Source organism: Salmo salar, chromosome 21, assembly GCF_965601325.2.
Source record: "Salmo salar chromosome 21, fSalSal1, whole genome shotgun sequence".
In the NCBI taxonomy this organism is placed as follows: Eukaryota; Metazoa; Chordata; class Actinopteri; order Salmoniformes; family Salmonidae; genus Salmo; species Salmo salar.
This window is the reverse complement of record NC_138311.1, coordinates 46,886,892-46,902,964: the sequence shown is the minus strand read 5'-3', so window position 1 is coordinate 46,902,964 and position 16,073 is coordinate 46,886,892. Positions and strand designations below refer to the sequence as shown.

Sequence of the window (16,073 nt, the reverse complement as noted above, 5' to 3'; positions counted from 1 at the left end):
TGGTTGATAATGAAGTTCAATATCTCATATCTGATCATGTTTAGAAATAGGCCTATACTCACCAGTGCTTTGAGATCTTACAGCATTTGATTGCCATTCAATTGCTTTTACCCTCCAATGGGTGTCACTAGATATGATGACGTGAGCATCTGTGCATTCTCAGCAAGTTTTGTTCAGTTTTTCAATATGCCATGGAGAAATTAAAATGAAAGACAATATCTTTATGACAGATTGAGATCAGCTCTGTCAGAAATGCTCTGTTCCATGCAGCATTTTTACAGCTGCTGTGCTGCATTGTGCCCTGTCAGCATTGTGTTATAAAAGACAAGCAAAAATGTGACACTGTCTGAACATGCATACACATATCAGCTAGATTATATTTCCATAACATTCAGTCTGCTTATCTGCTGTTTTCTAACTGTTTGCTGTAAATATAAGGTGTCTGTTGTCAATTAAGCACTGTTTGTATATTTGTAAGTTTAGAATGGAAAATGCTGATTGTGTCACTCAGAATCATGTCAATTTTGATCTGTAATATCAACTTGACAAAACTAGGATGACTACTAACTGAGATTACTAATATGAACAATATTACTCTGCTTTGCAGGTACGGTGAGTCATCCAGCAATAAAGAACAATATGTACGATGGTCCACCCAACAAGATGACAATACCTGGTCTACGGTACTATAACCATGAACTGGGTTCTCCTCAGCGAGATCCGTACTCTGGTTACAGCAGGACAAGACTGGGGGGAAGTGATCGCTGTAGCCAACAACGGTCACCATATCGTATCCGCCACAGTGTCCTGCTCAGCCCCTCCTCCTCCACCTCATGTGGCTCGCAGCATTATGGTGATGGGACTCCCTCCCCAAGGACTGAACTTCTGGGGAGTCCTGAGCCCAACATGCTTGGTTTTCATGGAGCTTGCAGCCCAGGCTCTGCCCTTATGAACGGTGATCGTTTTACACCTCTCTCACCACCTAGTGTTCTGTTCCACGGCTCGCCTTCGGCCACCCAGCCCTCGTGTGCCATAGCAGGAAGGACTAATGTACCCGTCAATGCCAAAAGCCCCAATATGCAGAAGCCCTTCTACAGCTTCCCCCACAACAACTTTCAACATAAGCTCCAGCCTGCATGCCATCCACACCCACAGTCGCACTTGTCCCTGTCTCAGCTCCCTCCCTCCTCTGAGATGGACCCTCTTGGTATCCTGGACCCCATTCCAAGCAAGGCTCCAAGCCAGGGTCCCTTAGTGTCAAATGTATCTGGCCTCCAACACAGTGCCCATTCTCAGGTACCACCAATGAATGTAAACATCCCCCCTACCAGTGTCCCTTTGCCCAGCAACCTGCCTTTACCAACTGGGAAGTCTGGACATGTTGGGCATGGCCAGAGGGTCCAGCACCACCCTACCCCTTCATCTGTCTCGTCCTCGCCTATTGTGTCCCCGGTACATATGGCTGGGCCTGTCCTTGCCAGGGTGGAGGAGTCACCCCACCGTTCACGTTGCTCCTCCGGATCTTCTGAACATGGGAGCTTCGCTCACCCCACGGGGCTCCAGGTTCCTTGTGGGGGTTCAAAGCCACTTCCCAGGTCCCCTCGGGCCTCTTTGGGGTCCCCTCGACCTGCAATGCCGCCAAGTTCATATAAGATGGACAAACTCCATCACTTGAACGATAACCCCAACTACCTGCCAGGGGGGATGAACAGTAGTCTAAGCAGGCTTTCCAATTCCATGTGCCCTCCAGCTCCTGGTTCTGATAGTGTCCTTCAAAGGAATCACTCAGTAGGAATGCCCCTTAACAAGATGCTAGATCAGCAGAATCCTGCTTCCTTCCCAGCCAGCAGTCTTCTGTCAGCCGCAGCCAAAGCACAGCTAGTGAATCAAAACAAACATCCCGACAGCGCAGCGGCTGCAGGCGCAGAGGCTCACAGTGGCTTGGGACACCCAGGGCTGGTTGGTGGAGGCAGAGGTGGGAACCTAGATGGACACAGCACTTTAAACCAGCGATATCTACCTAATCCTGGGCCGTTGGCGAGTGAGGTTCAAACCGGAAGAGCAGCATTAAGAGACAAACTCATGGGTATGGCTCAGCAGAGAGAGGCGAATCGCAAGCGGAAACTGTCCAATGATGTCAGCGGTGGTGGCGTCAACAATGACAGGGCTTTCGACGTGCTCAAGCATCCAATGGGTGGCTCAGGATCAAGTTCGGCTAGCTTTCCAGAGCCTTTGAGGAGAATGTTTCAGCAGGGTAGCCTGCCCCCAAACACATCCATGGCCCAGCTACTCCAGTCCATGAGCCACCAGAGTGCCCATAATGGGCCAAGCCACGTGGGCCCCAGCCCAGCCCGATCCAGCAAATCTCCCTTCTTGGAGGAAGCTTTGCCTCATATGTCAGCTTTGCAGCAGAGCTTGCGGGGGCCTCAGCTCCAGGGCAGAGCGTTGGTCCCTTTCTTCCAGAACATGAACAACGAAGGTCAGATTTCAGGCCAAGATCTAAACATGGAGCAGTTTAACGGGCCAATGAACGTAATGCAGGATCCCGCCTCAGCTGGGAACGTTGGTGTGCTGGGTTACGGTGGTAGACAACATGCAGCCATGGGGTCAATGCAGGACAACCCAAACTCGCAGCAGCAGTTTGGACGTTATCAGAAACCATCCCAGGTGCAAGGCAACCCCCACTTCAGAGGCAGGGCAGGATTGCCTCCCATGATGTCCAATGGCAGTGTCCAAGCCCTCTCTAAGTCAGGTAAGCAGCTGTTTCTTGATTTTGTTGACTTTTGTCCTCTTATGCTAAGTGTGTAGCAAAATCATAGATTTATATCATGATGTTTTAAGTCAATAGTCTCTACCTACACGTTTTTGTGGTTAAGCGAAGGACAGTAATTTATTGTGCAACCTTATGGAGAACTGGTATAGTTTTTGTTCTAGTATTGCAAATAATTGGATATACACTACTGTTCAACAGTTTGGGGTCACTTAGAAATGTCCTTGTTTTTGAAAGAAAAGCACATTTGTTGTCCATTAAAATAACATCAAATTGATCAGAAATACAGTGTAGACATTCTTAATGTTGTAAATGACTATTGTAGCTGGAAACGGCAGATTGGTGTTTTGCGGGTACTATTTAACCTGTTGGGTCTAGGGGGCAGCATTTGCACGTCTGGATAAAAAAAATGTACCCGATTTAATCTGGTTACTAATCCTACCCAGTAACTAGAATATGCATATACTTATTATATATGGATAGAAAACACTCTAAAGTTTCCAAAACTGTTTGAATGGTGTCTGTGAGTATAACAGAACTCATTTGGCAGGCAAAACCCTGAGACATTTTCTGACAGGAAGTGGATACCTGATGTGTTGTATTGACTTTAAACCTATCCCATTGAAAAACACAGGGGTTTAGGAATATTTTGGCACTTCCTATTGCTTCCACTAGATGTCACCAGCCTTTACAAAGTGTTTTGAGTCTTCTGGAGGGAGATCTGACCGAACAAGAGCCATGGAACGATGATGGCCCATTAGACACCTTGCGCGCGAGTTCATGTTGGGTACCCTCGTTCCAATACGTTATAAAAGAGTATGCATTCGTCCACCTTGAATATTATTCATGTTCTGGTTAAAAAAGGCCCTAATGATTTATGCTATACAACGTTTGACATGTTTGAACGAACGGAAATATATTTTTTCCCCTCGTTCATGACGAGAAGTCCGGCAGGCTTACATCATGTGCTAACGAGACGGAGATTTTTGGACATAAATGATGAGCTTTTTTGAACAAAACTACATTCGTTATGGACCTGTGATACCTGGAAGTGACATCTGATGAAGAGAATCAAAGGTAATTATTTACATAGTATTTTCGATTTTAGATCTCCCCAACATGACGTCTAGTCTGTATCGCAACGCGTATTTTTCTGGGCGCAGTGCTCAGATTATTGCAAAGTGTGATTTCCCAGTAAGGTTATTTTTAAATCTGGCAAGTTGATTGCGTTCAAGAGATGTAAATCTATAATTCTTTAAATGACAATATAATATTTTACCAATGTTTTCTAATTTTAATTATTTAATTTGTTACGCTGACTTGACTGCCGGTTATTGGAGGGAAACGATTTCCTCAACATCAATGCCATAGTAAAACGCTGTTTTTGGATATAAATATGAACTTGATAGAACTAAAAATGCATGCATTGTCTAACATAATGTCCTAGGAGTGTCATCTGATGGAGATTGTAAAAGGTTAGTGCATCATTTTAGCTGGTTTTATGGTTTTGGTGACCCTGTCTTTGACTTGACAAAACATTACACACAACTCTTGTAAATGTACTGTCCTAACATACTCTAAATTTATGCTTTCGCCATAAAACCTTTTTGAAATCGTAAAACGTGGTTAGATTAAGGAGATGTTTATCTTTCAAATGGTGTAACATAGTTGTATTTTTGAAAAATTTGAATTTTGACATTTATTTGGATTCAAATTTGCCGCTCTTGAAATGCACCTGCTGTTGATGGAGTGCACCACGGGTGGCACGCTAGCGTCCCACCTAGCCCCAAGAGGTTAATGAAGCTGCCAGTTGAAGACTTGTGAGGCGTCTGTTTCTCAAACTAGACACTCTAATGTACTTGTCCTCTTGCTCAGTTGTGCACCGGGGCCTCCCACTCCTTTTTCTATTCTGGTTAGAGCCTGTTTGCGCTGTTCTGTGAAGGGAGTATTACACATCGTTGTATGAGATCTTCAGGTTCTTGGGAATTTCTCGCATGGAATAGCCTTCATTTCTCAGAACAAGAATAGACTGATGAGTTTCAGAAGAAAGTTCTTTGTTTCTGGCCATTTTGAGCCTGTTATCGAACCCACAAATGCTGATGCTCCAGATACTCAACTAGTCTAAAGAAGGCCAGTTGTATTGCTTATTTAATCAGGACAACAGTTTTTAGCTGTGCTAACATAATTGCAAAAAGGGTTTTCTAATGATCAGTGAGCCTTTTAAAATGATAAGCTTGGATTAGCTAACACAACGTGCCATTGGAACACAGGACTGATGGTTGCTGATAATGGGCCTCTGTACACCTATGAAGATATTCCATAAAAAATCAGCCGTTTCCAGCTACAGTAGTCATTTACAACATTAATAATGTCTACACTGTATGTCTGATCAATTTGTTGTTATTTTAATGGGAAAAATACAAGGACATTTCTAAGTGACCCCAATCTTTTGAACGTAGTGTACATTAGCCTACATTATTACAATGATCACAAAAAACGACTATTTTGTATTATTTTTGCATAACTCTTTGTCCTTTTCATTCAGTTCAGTCTCATTTTGTTGGCGTCTTTGTCACTTGTGCTCTTTTAGAAGCTTTCAACATTGAGCTGACTGCAAAACATTTTCTGCTGCATAGCCAAATAAAAGTGATGTATTTTAAGCCTGTGCAAGACCTCTTTAAAGGCAAACATTTTGTACAAGCAGGCAGATAAAACATTTCTGATGTTTTTCAACTTGTATTTCTCACATCAGGCCTTATTGTTCGTGCTTTTTTTTGTTTTGGCTCTAATTTCTTTAACCCATTTTCAGCTCAACTAAGTCATCTTTTCAGCAGTGCTTTGACCTGAAACCCAACTCTCCCATCTTGGCTATTATGATCATGTGTGTTTCTCATTGTATGAAATGATAGAAGACCAAACAACAATAACGACTCACCAAGTTAGATGATCAAGTATTATGCTAGAAGTTGTTCTACTGTAAACAGTAGGCCTAGTTTCTATCTGTGTCATTGTAATCAGCCTTTAGACAGTGAGTGGAGAGACCTCAGTGTTGTGGAATGCACTTCCTTGCTATGTCCTCTGTGGTCTGCAGCCAGGCCTCTGCATTGCCAAGGGTGACAGTTTGTGACTGAGAGCCCAAGAAGCGCCACTAGCCACGCGTCACTGGTTCGCTGTGTGCGTCCTCTTGGCTAATGTCTCTGTGTCCTGGAGCTAGCCTCTAGTAACCTACATTCCTGCACTTAGAGAGCGAAGGATGGGCGAGAGGGTCATGGAAAATGAGAACAGCGGTTCTAGTAAACAAGTAATGTAATATTTAATCTGAATTACTGAGATTGGGATTTGATCTTAATTAGAGCTGGGCGATATGGACAAAAATCCATATGGTTCTAAATTGCCTGAGTTGATGCCATAATGATAAACCAAAGGATACGTTTATAACAATGTGCACCATACTGTTTATTATTATTATTCTTCTTCTTTAAACTACTACTACTACTACTAGTTTGAGGGTTGTAGCCATCAATTGTCTCTTTAACAGTCACCGATATTAGAGAACTTATTTCAAACTTCACATTTCTCTAGTATAGGCTACTTATTGCAATGAATGACATCAGCAAAAATGTCTGCGATAAGTGATCGGTATGGTCGGTGTGGATCGTTTTTGGTTTATCATCCCAGCTCTAATCTTAATGGTTGTAGGTAGTTGGGTGGATGAGTAGGATACCAGCTATGCCACCATATACTTATTGTCTCTGTCATTTTATTCTGAAGTGATACGTAGTAAGTAAAGGTTAGTAATGGCATTTAGTCTAGATACATTCTCTTAGCCCTAGTCTGATTTAAATGACGTACAGTCCACTCCTGATGTATGCAACGGCTTGGGATTGTTGTTAATGCCGATAGCAGGCGGTGGCACGAGAACATTAAGAATTTGAATTGGGACAAGTGAGACGCACTCCCCTTGAAGGGAAATTGCATTTCCTTTGATGTGCAATTATCAGGAGTCGAATGTATCTAGACAGATGAACCCTTTAGCGTAAGCTAATTACAGTAGGTGGAATCTTGTATTTTATACACTTTCATAGTAGTGTCTAGTCACTAGCTATCTGCCAGAGAGTAGGGAGCACTTTCACCTGGACAAGCCAATGCCCTTACAGTGAGAGATGTGCCACACATCCATAAACATGGATGCATTTCTGTTTCGATACAGGAGCTCCACACATATGATCACATTCACTTCCTGTCCAAGCTCTGTGGATTCAGCAAATGTCCTCCGAAACCGTCAAAGTTAGCGGATCATGGTGGCTACTGGCTACTTTGTTGAGGTTTGTCATCTGTTTTTGTTAAATGAACCTTTTTATTTCAATAGCAATAGACTCCTAATGTTGTCACTGACTGCTATTGTTGACTACTTCTCCTGTTCTACACCATACCCTTGCTGACAGTTTTCAGGTAATGTATGGATATCCATCTAGGCATATGGCTCGAGTTCTAGAAGTGTACGTTCAGGTTTTATATCACGATTGATTTAAGAGTCAGTAGCCATCTTATCTAAAACACCTATATTTGGTCTGAAGTCAGTGTGTAGTCAGGAAAAGCCCAAATGAACCCCAGTTGACCCCTTTGGTTTTCATCTCAACAACATTGTTTTCTTTTCTCACTTGTCTTGTCGGTTTCCTTTTTCTTTCGTATTTGTTCAATCAAGTCCTCACAAATCAAGGGAAGTAAATGGGAGTACATTTTGTGCTTGTTTTTACGACCACACTACTCTCTTTTACTGTCTCATTGTATTTCAACACATCCTCTTCCAATTACCACAGGTAATTGTCTTATTTGGAGTGATTGTGCTATTCCCAAGTGATCCCCCTTCACTACTTCCTCTCAGAGAATCCCCTGCTTTTTGTGATCGTCACAGAGTCAGTCTGTTAGGTCTCCCGTTGTTGTCTGTAGTTTGCCAAGTTCCAAGACTTCAGTGTTTGCTTATCTTTGAAAAGCCTCAGTTAGCTTGGAGCGGTGTTGACCTCATGATCAGATCTCCCTAGACTCTCCCTCACTTCACTCATGATCAGATCTCCCTCTACACACCTAATCCCTCACTTCACTCCTCATTCTCCCAACTTTCTCACCCCTCTTGTGTTTCTTTGTAATCTCTCACACCTCTCTCTCTCCCTCCCTGTACAGTTGAGGTCAGTAGTTCTCTGAGCTGTGAGCTGAGGCAGGCCCAAGAGGAGAGTCTCCAGTCTCTCATCAGGAGCAGCCAAGCCAATACACAGCAACAGCTTGTTCGGGGTCCGGGTCGTCACTCCATACAGAGCCAGCAGCTCCACAGGTTACAGAGCCAGGGCTCCCATCCTGTTGCCCCTCTCCCTGGTGGTGCTTCCTCCAACCCCATGAACAGCCTCCTTCAGAGATTCCAGGTCAGGCTGATGTGTTCCTGGTCTGTTTGAGCCTTATTTTCTCTTCTGTGTATTTGGATTAGTGTTGTATTTTAAGGATGATTATTGTTGATTACTGTCAACATAACAGCCCTTCTCCCTCTCTTTTTGTTACAGGGGGGTTTGCCTGAGAGGATTCCACTGCCCAACAGAGCTATGATGAGTCGACCGGGGATGATGTCCATGTCCCAACCCGGTGCCCCTTGTCTCCAGGAGGGTCATCGAGAATACCAGTCTCCCCAGGGCCTTCACAGTGGTGGGGGACAAGTTATTGATCCTTTCCACAGGGAAGCGATGGGCACGGCCAGCAAGAGCATGTCTAATGTCATTACATCAACGGGTGGTAGCAGTACCTTCGCTGCTACTGTTGTCTGTGAGCCTGTTGACCTCTCCCATGCGGTCAACTCTGTCATCCACACCGGCCCGCTCCGCTCATATCAGGAGCCAGTGCCGGAGCACCGACACCATCCCAAGGTGGGCCGGCCCCGCAAGAAGACCCCTGAACGGAACAACATCTTCTCCCCCGTTGCCATGGAATCTCCTACAAGATTCCGCTCGCCTCGACGTGGAGCCCAGAGAAGACAATGGGACGGGGAGGCGGAGGGCAAGGAGCAGGCTGGTCTGTGGCGTGATGACGAGCCCCTCCAACAGCTTTCCTTAGCCCAGAGCAGAAACGGCACCTACCCAGAAAGGCCCAAAGGTCAGGCCCACTTAGGCTCCCAGGATCAAACACCACTGCAAGTCCCCAGTGGCCTGTATGCCCATATGAATGGCAACGGTAGGGGCCACACCTCGGGAAGACCCAGACACCCCAGCCTGTCCCCACCAGAGGGCCACTTCACCAAGGACTACAGCCTCTTCAACGGACATCTGAACGGCCAACTCGACGGCCAACTCAACGGTCACTGCTACAACAGGTATTACAATGGGCACCTGAACGGGAGCCTGAGCGGCGAGGAGGACCTGAGGCCTGGGGACTCACCCTCCTCCAGTGAGGGGCTCCAGCTCCACCACAGGCCAAGAACTCAGACCCACTACCCGGGAGAGCTGCTCTGGGGCCAGGGCAAAGGTTTCCCTCCATGGCCAGGCAAGATGGGAAGCGAGGGGCACATGTACTCCCTTGGGATGGTGAACAGCATACAGGGCAAAGTGAGATTATTGTATTGTCAATGTTGTGTGATTGATTGGTCACATGACTACACCACATAAGGAAGTGGAGGTCTCCGTCACAATTCCACCCTCAGTTTCAACACTATTTTACATTACACTTTTGCTGCAACTACTGTTGTGCACCATACCTTTGATGATGCTTTGTATAAGAGAGGAGTGCGCTGATATTAGGCATGGCATGTCCCTGAAGGATATTATATTCTTCACAAGGAGCATGGCAGGGAAAGAGAAGAACTCAGGTGTTCTGCATTCAAAAACTATTTCTGCTCTGTGGCACTGCCAACGGCCTCGGTGATGCCAAAGAATTAGTCGTTTCGCCCCCATTTTCACTTATGTCGACATCCATTGCTTGAATTTATTTACAGCCTATTGTGCTTTGTTTTAGATATTTTCAAAACTACTCTCCAGGCTCTTCAATGTGGGATTGGGGGAATGTGCTTTTATATTTTTTGTGACACGTTAATTTAGGCTAACATTTGGACTAGGCGTTATTTCAGTTTGGTTTCTTGCCTAGTTTGACCGTACAGATAATATGCAGTGGTGGATGAATTTGCCACACCCATCCTTTTTATAGGCCTATGTGTGGACAACTATTTGAATAAATCTGACCCCTTGTGTTGAGTAAATCAGAAATTGAAAGCAGTTTGGAAGGGTAGGAGAAAATGCTGCCTCTTTTAATTAGAAAACTGTTAAATTCTCTGTCGTGTGTTTAATTAAAGAAGCTTGCCAGTTAGTCATAAGACAATAAGGCTTTATTGAAGTTGAATTGTTGTGATTATTGAGTGTTAAATGAAGTCATTGCTTTGACATGAGTCATTCTGCAAACTCATTCAGAACTCCTGTCCTGAGAACAGGGTAATGTTCTTTTGGTTTCACTTGGCTGTCTTAACACTCTCAATGCAGATGATCCTTTGGTAAAGTTTTGGGTTTATTCCCCCGGTCGGTGTTTTGGTAATGTTTTTTTCTACTTGCCCACAGGTAGAGTCAGACAATTTCCAGAGGACACTAACAGAGGATCTGGAGACACTACACAAAGCAAACAAAATAACTAGAAAGTAAGTTACTTACCCTAATCAGTGGTTCTCAACTGGTTTTGTCTCTGGACGCAAATTGAACCAGGTTGTCTGTCTCGCTCCAATATTCACATTGCTATTATTTGTTTAGCCAAAATGCCAAAAATCTGGAAATCTAGGTTTAATGCAATGTTGATAGTAAATGCACCAATTTACATAACGAGAACAACAGTCCCACCTTTTCATTATCAATAATTGCAATTTCCCATATTCTTGATGAAGAATGTTAAGCTCACTGGTTTGAGACCACAAAATCAACCAAATCCGCTAAATAGCGCTGCTAATAAATATTGAAAATACTGTGATTTAAGACAAATTGTCCAGAGGGTAGATGTATATATAAAAAAATATATATATATTTATTCTTACTTCTACACACTTTCTACCTGGTTTTAGTCATTTAAGTTCAGACTGGAGTATATTTAATAAAAAAACATATACAGTACCAGTCCAAAGTTGACAGACCTACTCATTCAAGGGTTTTTCTTTATTTTTACTATTTTCTACATTGTAGAATAATAGTGAAGACATCCCAACTATGAAATAGCACATATGGAATCATGTAGTAATGAAAAAAGTGTTAAACAAATCAAAATATATTTTATATTTGAGATTCTTCAAAGTAGCCACCCTTTGCCTTGATGACAGCTTTGCATACTCTTGGCATTCTCTCAACCAGCTTCATGACGTAGTCACCTGAAATGCATTTCAATTAACAGGTGTGCCTTAAGTTAATTTGTGGAATTTCTTTCCTCCTTAATGCGTTTGAGCCAATCAGTTATGTTGTGACAAGGTAGGGGGGTATACAGAAGATATCCCTATTTGGTAAAAGATCAAGTCCATATTATGGCAAGAACAGCTCAAATAAGCAAAGAGAAACAAAGTAATGATGGACTGTCAAGACATAAAGGTCAGTCAATCCGGAAATTTGAAGAACTTTGAATGTTTCTTCAAGTGCAGTCGCAAAAACCATAAAGCGCTATGATGAACCTGGATCTCATGAGGACCGCCACAGGAAAGGAAGACCCAGAGTTACCTCTGCTGCAGAGGATAAGTTCATTAATTAACAGCCTCAGAAATCTGCAATTAACTGCACCACAGAGTTCACGTAACACACATCTCAACATCAACTGTTCAGAGGAGACTGCGTGAATCAGGCCTTCGTGGTTGAATTGCTGCAAAGAAACCACTACAAAAGAAAACCAATAAGAAGAGACTTGCTTGGGACAAGAAACACAAGCAATGGACATTAGACCGGTGGAAATCTGTCCTTTGGTCTGATGAGTCCATATTTTTATTTTTGTTTCCAACCACTGTGTCTTTGTGAGAGTAGGTGAACGGATGATCTCCGCATGTGGTTCCCACTGTGAAGCATGAAGGAGAAGGTGTGGGGGTGCTTTGCTGGTGACACTATCTGTGATATATTTACAATTCAAGGCACACTTAACCAGCATGTCTACCACAACATTCTGCAGCGATACACCATCCCATCTGGTTTGCGCTTAGTCCCACTATCATTTGTTTTTCAACAGGACAATGACCCAAAATACCCCTCCAGGCTGTGTAAGGGCTATTTGACCAAGAAGGAGAGTGATGGAGTGCTGCATCAGATGACCTGGCCTCCACAATCACCTGACCTCAACCCAATTGAGATGATTTGGGATGAGTTTGACAGCAGAGTGAAGGAAAAGCAGCCAACAAGTGCTCAGCATATTTGGGAACTCCTTTAAGACTGTTGGGAAAGCATTTCAGGTGACTACCTCGTGAAGCTGGTTGAAAGAATGCAAAGCTGTCATCAAGGCAAAGGTGGCTACTTTGAAGAATCTCAAATATAAAATATATTTTGATATGTTTAACACTTTTGATTACTGCAAGATTTCATATGTTATTTCATAGTTTTGATGTAGAAAATAGTACAAATAAAGAAACTCTTGAATGTTTTGGTGTGTCCAAACTTTTGACTGGATATAGATGGATAGAAGTAGAACCAGGGGGCAGCAGGTAGCCTAGTGGTTAGAGCGTTGGGCCAGTAACCAAAATCCCCGAGCTGACAAGGTAAAAATCTGTTGTTCTGCCCCTGAACAAGGCAGTTAACCCACTGTTCCTAGGCTGTCATTGTAAATAAGAATTTGCCTAGTTAAATAAAAAATGTAAATATATATAAAATCTGTTCCTGTAGTTTTTTTTCAGATAAGGATACAGTAATACAAATGTTATCTTTCTTACAGTGGGGGAAAACGGAATAACCACCTAGAAGCTGCTATACAGGAGGCTATGAGCGAGCTGGATAAGATGACAGGCAATGTGAGTACTCTGACGTCTAAACATGATGGGTAGATTCATAGTATTTGGTTGTGTGTACTGTATATACACACCTCTCTAGACATGACCTTTGGGTGCCCAAATGTGTGTGAGTCTACAGTCTTTAAAGATGGTGTTCCATTTTTATTTCCCAATTTCTTTGGCGCACCAGATGTCACAGAGAGACAGACAAGTCAAGACCCCTAAACCCAAGAGGAGGAAGATCTCCAGATGACAGTGAATGTGTGGATCCGTTACTTCAGTGGCCTTCTGAGTAGCGGTCCACCTAGCCAATGGGTTTCATTGTAGCCGATGTGGAACCGCTAGCTAGTTAGCTGTGTGTGCATTAGACGCGACCATTGTCCACTCTGTTAAATCAGCTTGGTACTTAGTCCAACTGGATTGGTGCTACAATTAGTCAACACCCCTTCCACCTTGACCACCACCAAGACACTGACAGTGAAAGAAGTACAAAAAAGGATGGAGGAACCTAGCTGCAAAATAATCGCTATGATATATCCACTGCTAGCTTGTCCTTATATAGAATCTCATTCTTTTCCATATGAGGAAATTGTTGGTACAAATATTTCTGATGCATTTTAGATGTACAATAGACAAAGGAAAACAGTACATTATATTCAGTGATTTAATTGTATATATTGTTCAGTATTATCATAGATGAGTCGATCCAATGCTCATTTTCTAATGTACATGTCGATCTCCTATGTTTTTATTTTGCACAAAACAGTGCGGCCAGAGATTTCTTTTTTTGAAAGAAAAGCAGCATAGAGGCATTTTTCTACAGATCTATTGAAACATGCTGTTTAAGCATCAAACCGCAGAAGGATTAGGAACATTTGAACTTCAACAGACACTATTTTCAGTAAGGATGTTCTTCTCCTGCTGGAAAGGCATACAGAGTCCCAAGAAAAGTAAACTGGAAGATTTGAAGATAGATACTGTGGGTTTATCTGAACATAGAGAGAGAGACATGCAAATACTTTCTCTTATGTTTTTATCCAAGAAAAGAAAAAGCCATCAAAGGAAGGAGTCTGAAAAATGCTTCTAAGTTAAATTATATTTACTCCCAAAGTAAAATGTATTTTCTCTGAATATTTTTGATACAGATTTTCTGTGTTATCTGCCAAATGACTTTAATTGTGAGTGTTTTGTGTTCATTTAAAAAAGGGGTAAGTTATTGTAAAGTATAAACACATTTGTGGTATACATGCATTCTGAAACTTAAGTATTCAATATTAACAGTTATAATATATGGTTCTGTCACTAGTGTTTAATTTACAATTAAGTTAATATTTAAATGGTGCAAATCATGTAATTTGAGCATTGCTCTGTTTTTTTTTCTTGTTTATCTTTCCCTTGAATGTGTCATTTTCAAGTGTCAAAATGCCTTATTGGATGAACTGCACATTTACAGTTCAGAAGAGATCAGTATTATACGCATTGGTTTCCTTTGCTCTGAAAAGCAAGTTTAAACGACCCAAGAAAGTATGAGAGTGAACTTTGATTTGAGCCTTATATCCAATGCTATAACCCCTGCTGCCAAAGCTATGCCCCATCACAGGTTGGGACTTAGTTTATATTATTTACCTTTTTAATACTCTATTGAATAGGTGGCCTTAATTTAGTTGATTTTCATTGTGTTGCTTTTGTACTTTATTATTTATTTATGAATCACATATTTATTTGTAAGTTTGTTACATTGCATTAAAATGGTTACTTAGCAATAATACTAAGAGTTGTACACTCTGAAAAGCCTTTATAGTATTATATTTTTCTCTTAACAAATTAACAGCCTATATATGGATAAACATTGTCAGTGGTTTTTAAATATGAATTTATATATTTGTGTTTATTTATGAAGTGTAATGTCTTTGGATGCTTGTATGTGCATATAGTGTTTTTTTTCTTACTTGTGTCAACTGAGTATATACCCACGGCCTGAAGACATTTTTAAATGTTTATATTAAATGAGTGAACTTAATTTTCTGTACTTTATACCCTGACTCAGGAGGGGAACCTTCTGATTTGATCAGTCTTGGGTAAATCTGAAATTGTATAACTGAAATGTTCTTGATAAGTTTGTCCAAAAATGTTGTATTTAAAATACAATATCAAGTCATCTGTATTCAATTCTAACAGAACAACAGGGCATCCTAAAATGTAATTGCTAGGTGACCAAGTGTTAATACGAGTGTCATCAACATTATATCTATCTTGTTTATAATTATTTAATTTAGCACTCTTACTCCTAAAATATGAAGAGCTCACCACTAGTTCATGGACTAAGTAAATCATGTTAAATGTTGTATTCCATTTCAAAATACTTGGCCTAATACTAGGCCTATTTATCATTAAGGTATTATGAGTTACATTGCATAAAAATTATTTAGGTCCATTTTCAACTTTGTCTACTGCAATGATCTTGAGTGATTGTGTTTATATGGAATAAATGTTTTGCCATCTTATAAAAAAAAAAAAAATTGTTTGAATTAGCTTTTTATTGAATGTTTTTTCCATGTCATTTTGTGATCTTTATTTCAGGACATACGGTACAGTATGGTACAAGCTGAGTGGCCCACATTGGTTTTATGGTGTGAAAATATTTTTATTTTTTGTAAAGTATTTTTATTTTAAGTCATTTGGCATTTTAACAGTCACATAATGTGGCACCAATATTGAAGTATATTTTGTACTTGAGGTTCTTATAGTTTTTAATATCTTTCTGCATACATAACAGCTGTAGCATCTCCCCTTTCTGCTTCTCCAGCAGAAATGTTTCACATTTTAAAAAGTGTGCCTGAAATTACAGGCAGTGGAAGGTGGCTATTATGCTTCGTTCAAAATCTTTCCATTGTGTTTGTTCCAAAGGGATGTACAAATTTGACATAGTATTGCATTAATTTTGCAATAAAATGATGTATTCTATCAATTGTGGTTTGTGATTTTTATAGTCTCTTCCAGTCCTACCCTAATTCACTTCAAATCCGAACACATCTGTGTTTTACATTGCCAGTGTAAAATGTTATATTTTGTATATTCAAGGACACTGATCTGTAAATTGTTCAACTACCCTCTTTGCAACTTTTGAAATGATTGGCTGAAATGTTATTGAGTATACTGGGCTGAGTGTTTGGGATAAGTGAACAATCCCCATGTTATGTTTTTCCAACACAACTAAAAAGTCATACTTAACCAGGCAAAATTCAAAGTGTGGTGCATGCATAGTCATTAAAACCATGTTACATGATTTCTTCATGCGTGTTGTATGAGATGCGCGCGCAACACCAGGGCCCATGTTTTTCG

The 16,073-nt window shown here is 41.4% G+C and overlaps 1 protein-coding gene across 2 annotated transcripts in view; it reads left to right on the top strand.

The window, feature by feature from the left end:
• Window positions 1–15,699, top strand: part of LOC106582411 (methyl-CpG-binding domain protein 5) — a 51,565-nt gene extending 35,866 nt beyond the window's left edge. Inside the window, exons 5-10 of one of the 2 annotated variants that reach the window (XM_014165504.3) lie at window positions 608–2,752; window positions 7,952–8,187; window positions 8,323–9,354; window positions 10,354–10,430; window positions 12,677–12,752; window positions 12,922–15,699. In XM_014165504.3, the coding sequence (XP_014020979.2) occupies window positions 608–2,752; window positions 7,952–8,187; window positions 8,323–9,354; window positions 10,354–10,430; window positions 12,677–12,752; window positions 12,922–12,984 (3,629 nt within the window). In that variant the 3' untranslated portion in view covers window positions 12,985–15,699. Of the gene's footprint in view, window positions 1–607; window positions 2,753–7,951; window positions 8,188–8,322; window positions 9,355–10,353; window positions 10,431–12,676; window positions 12,753–12,921 lie in introns of those variants that run through there. The other variant, XR_006761225.2, reaches the window with a different exon arrangement.
• The last annotated feature ends 374 nt before the right edge of the window (window positions 15,700–16,073 follow it).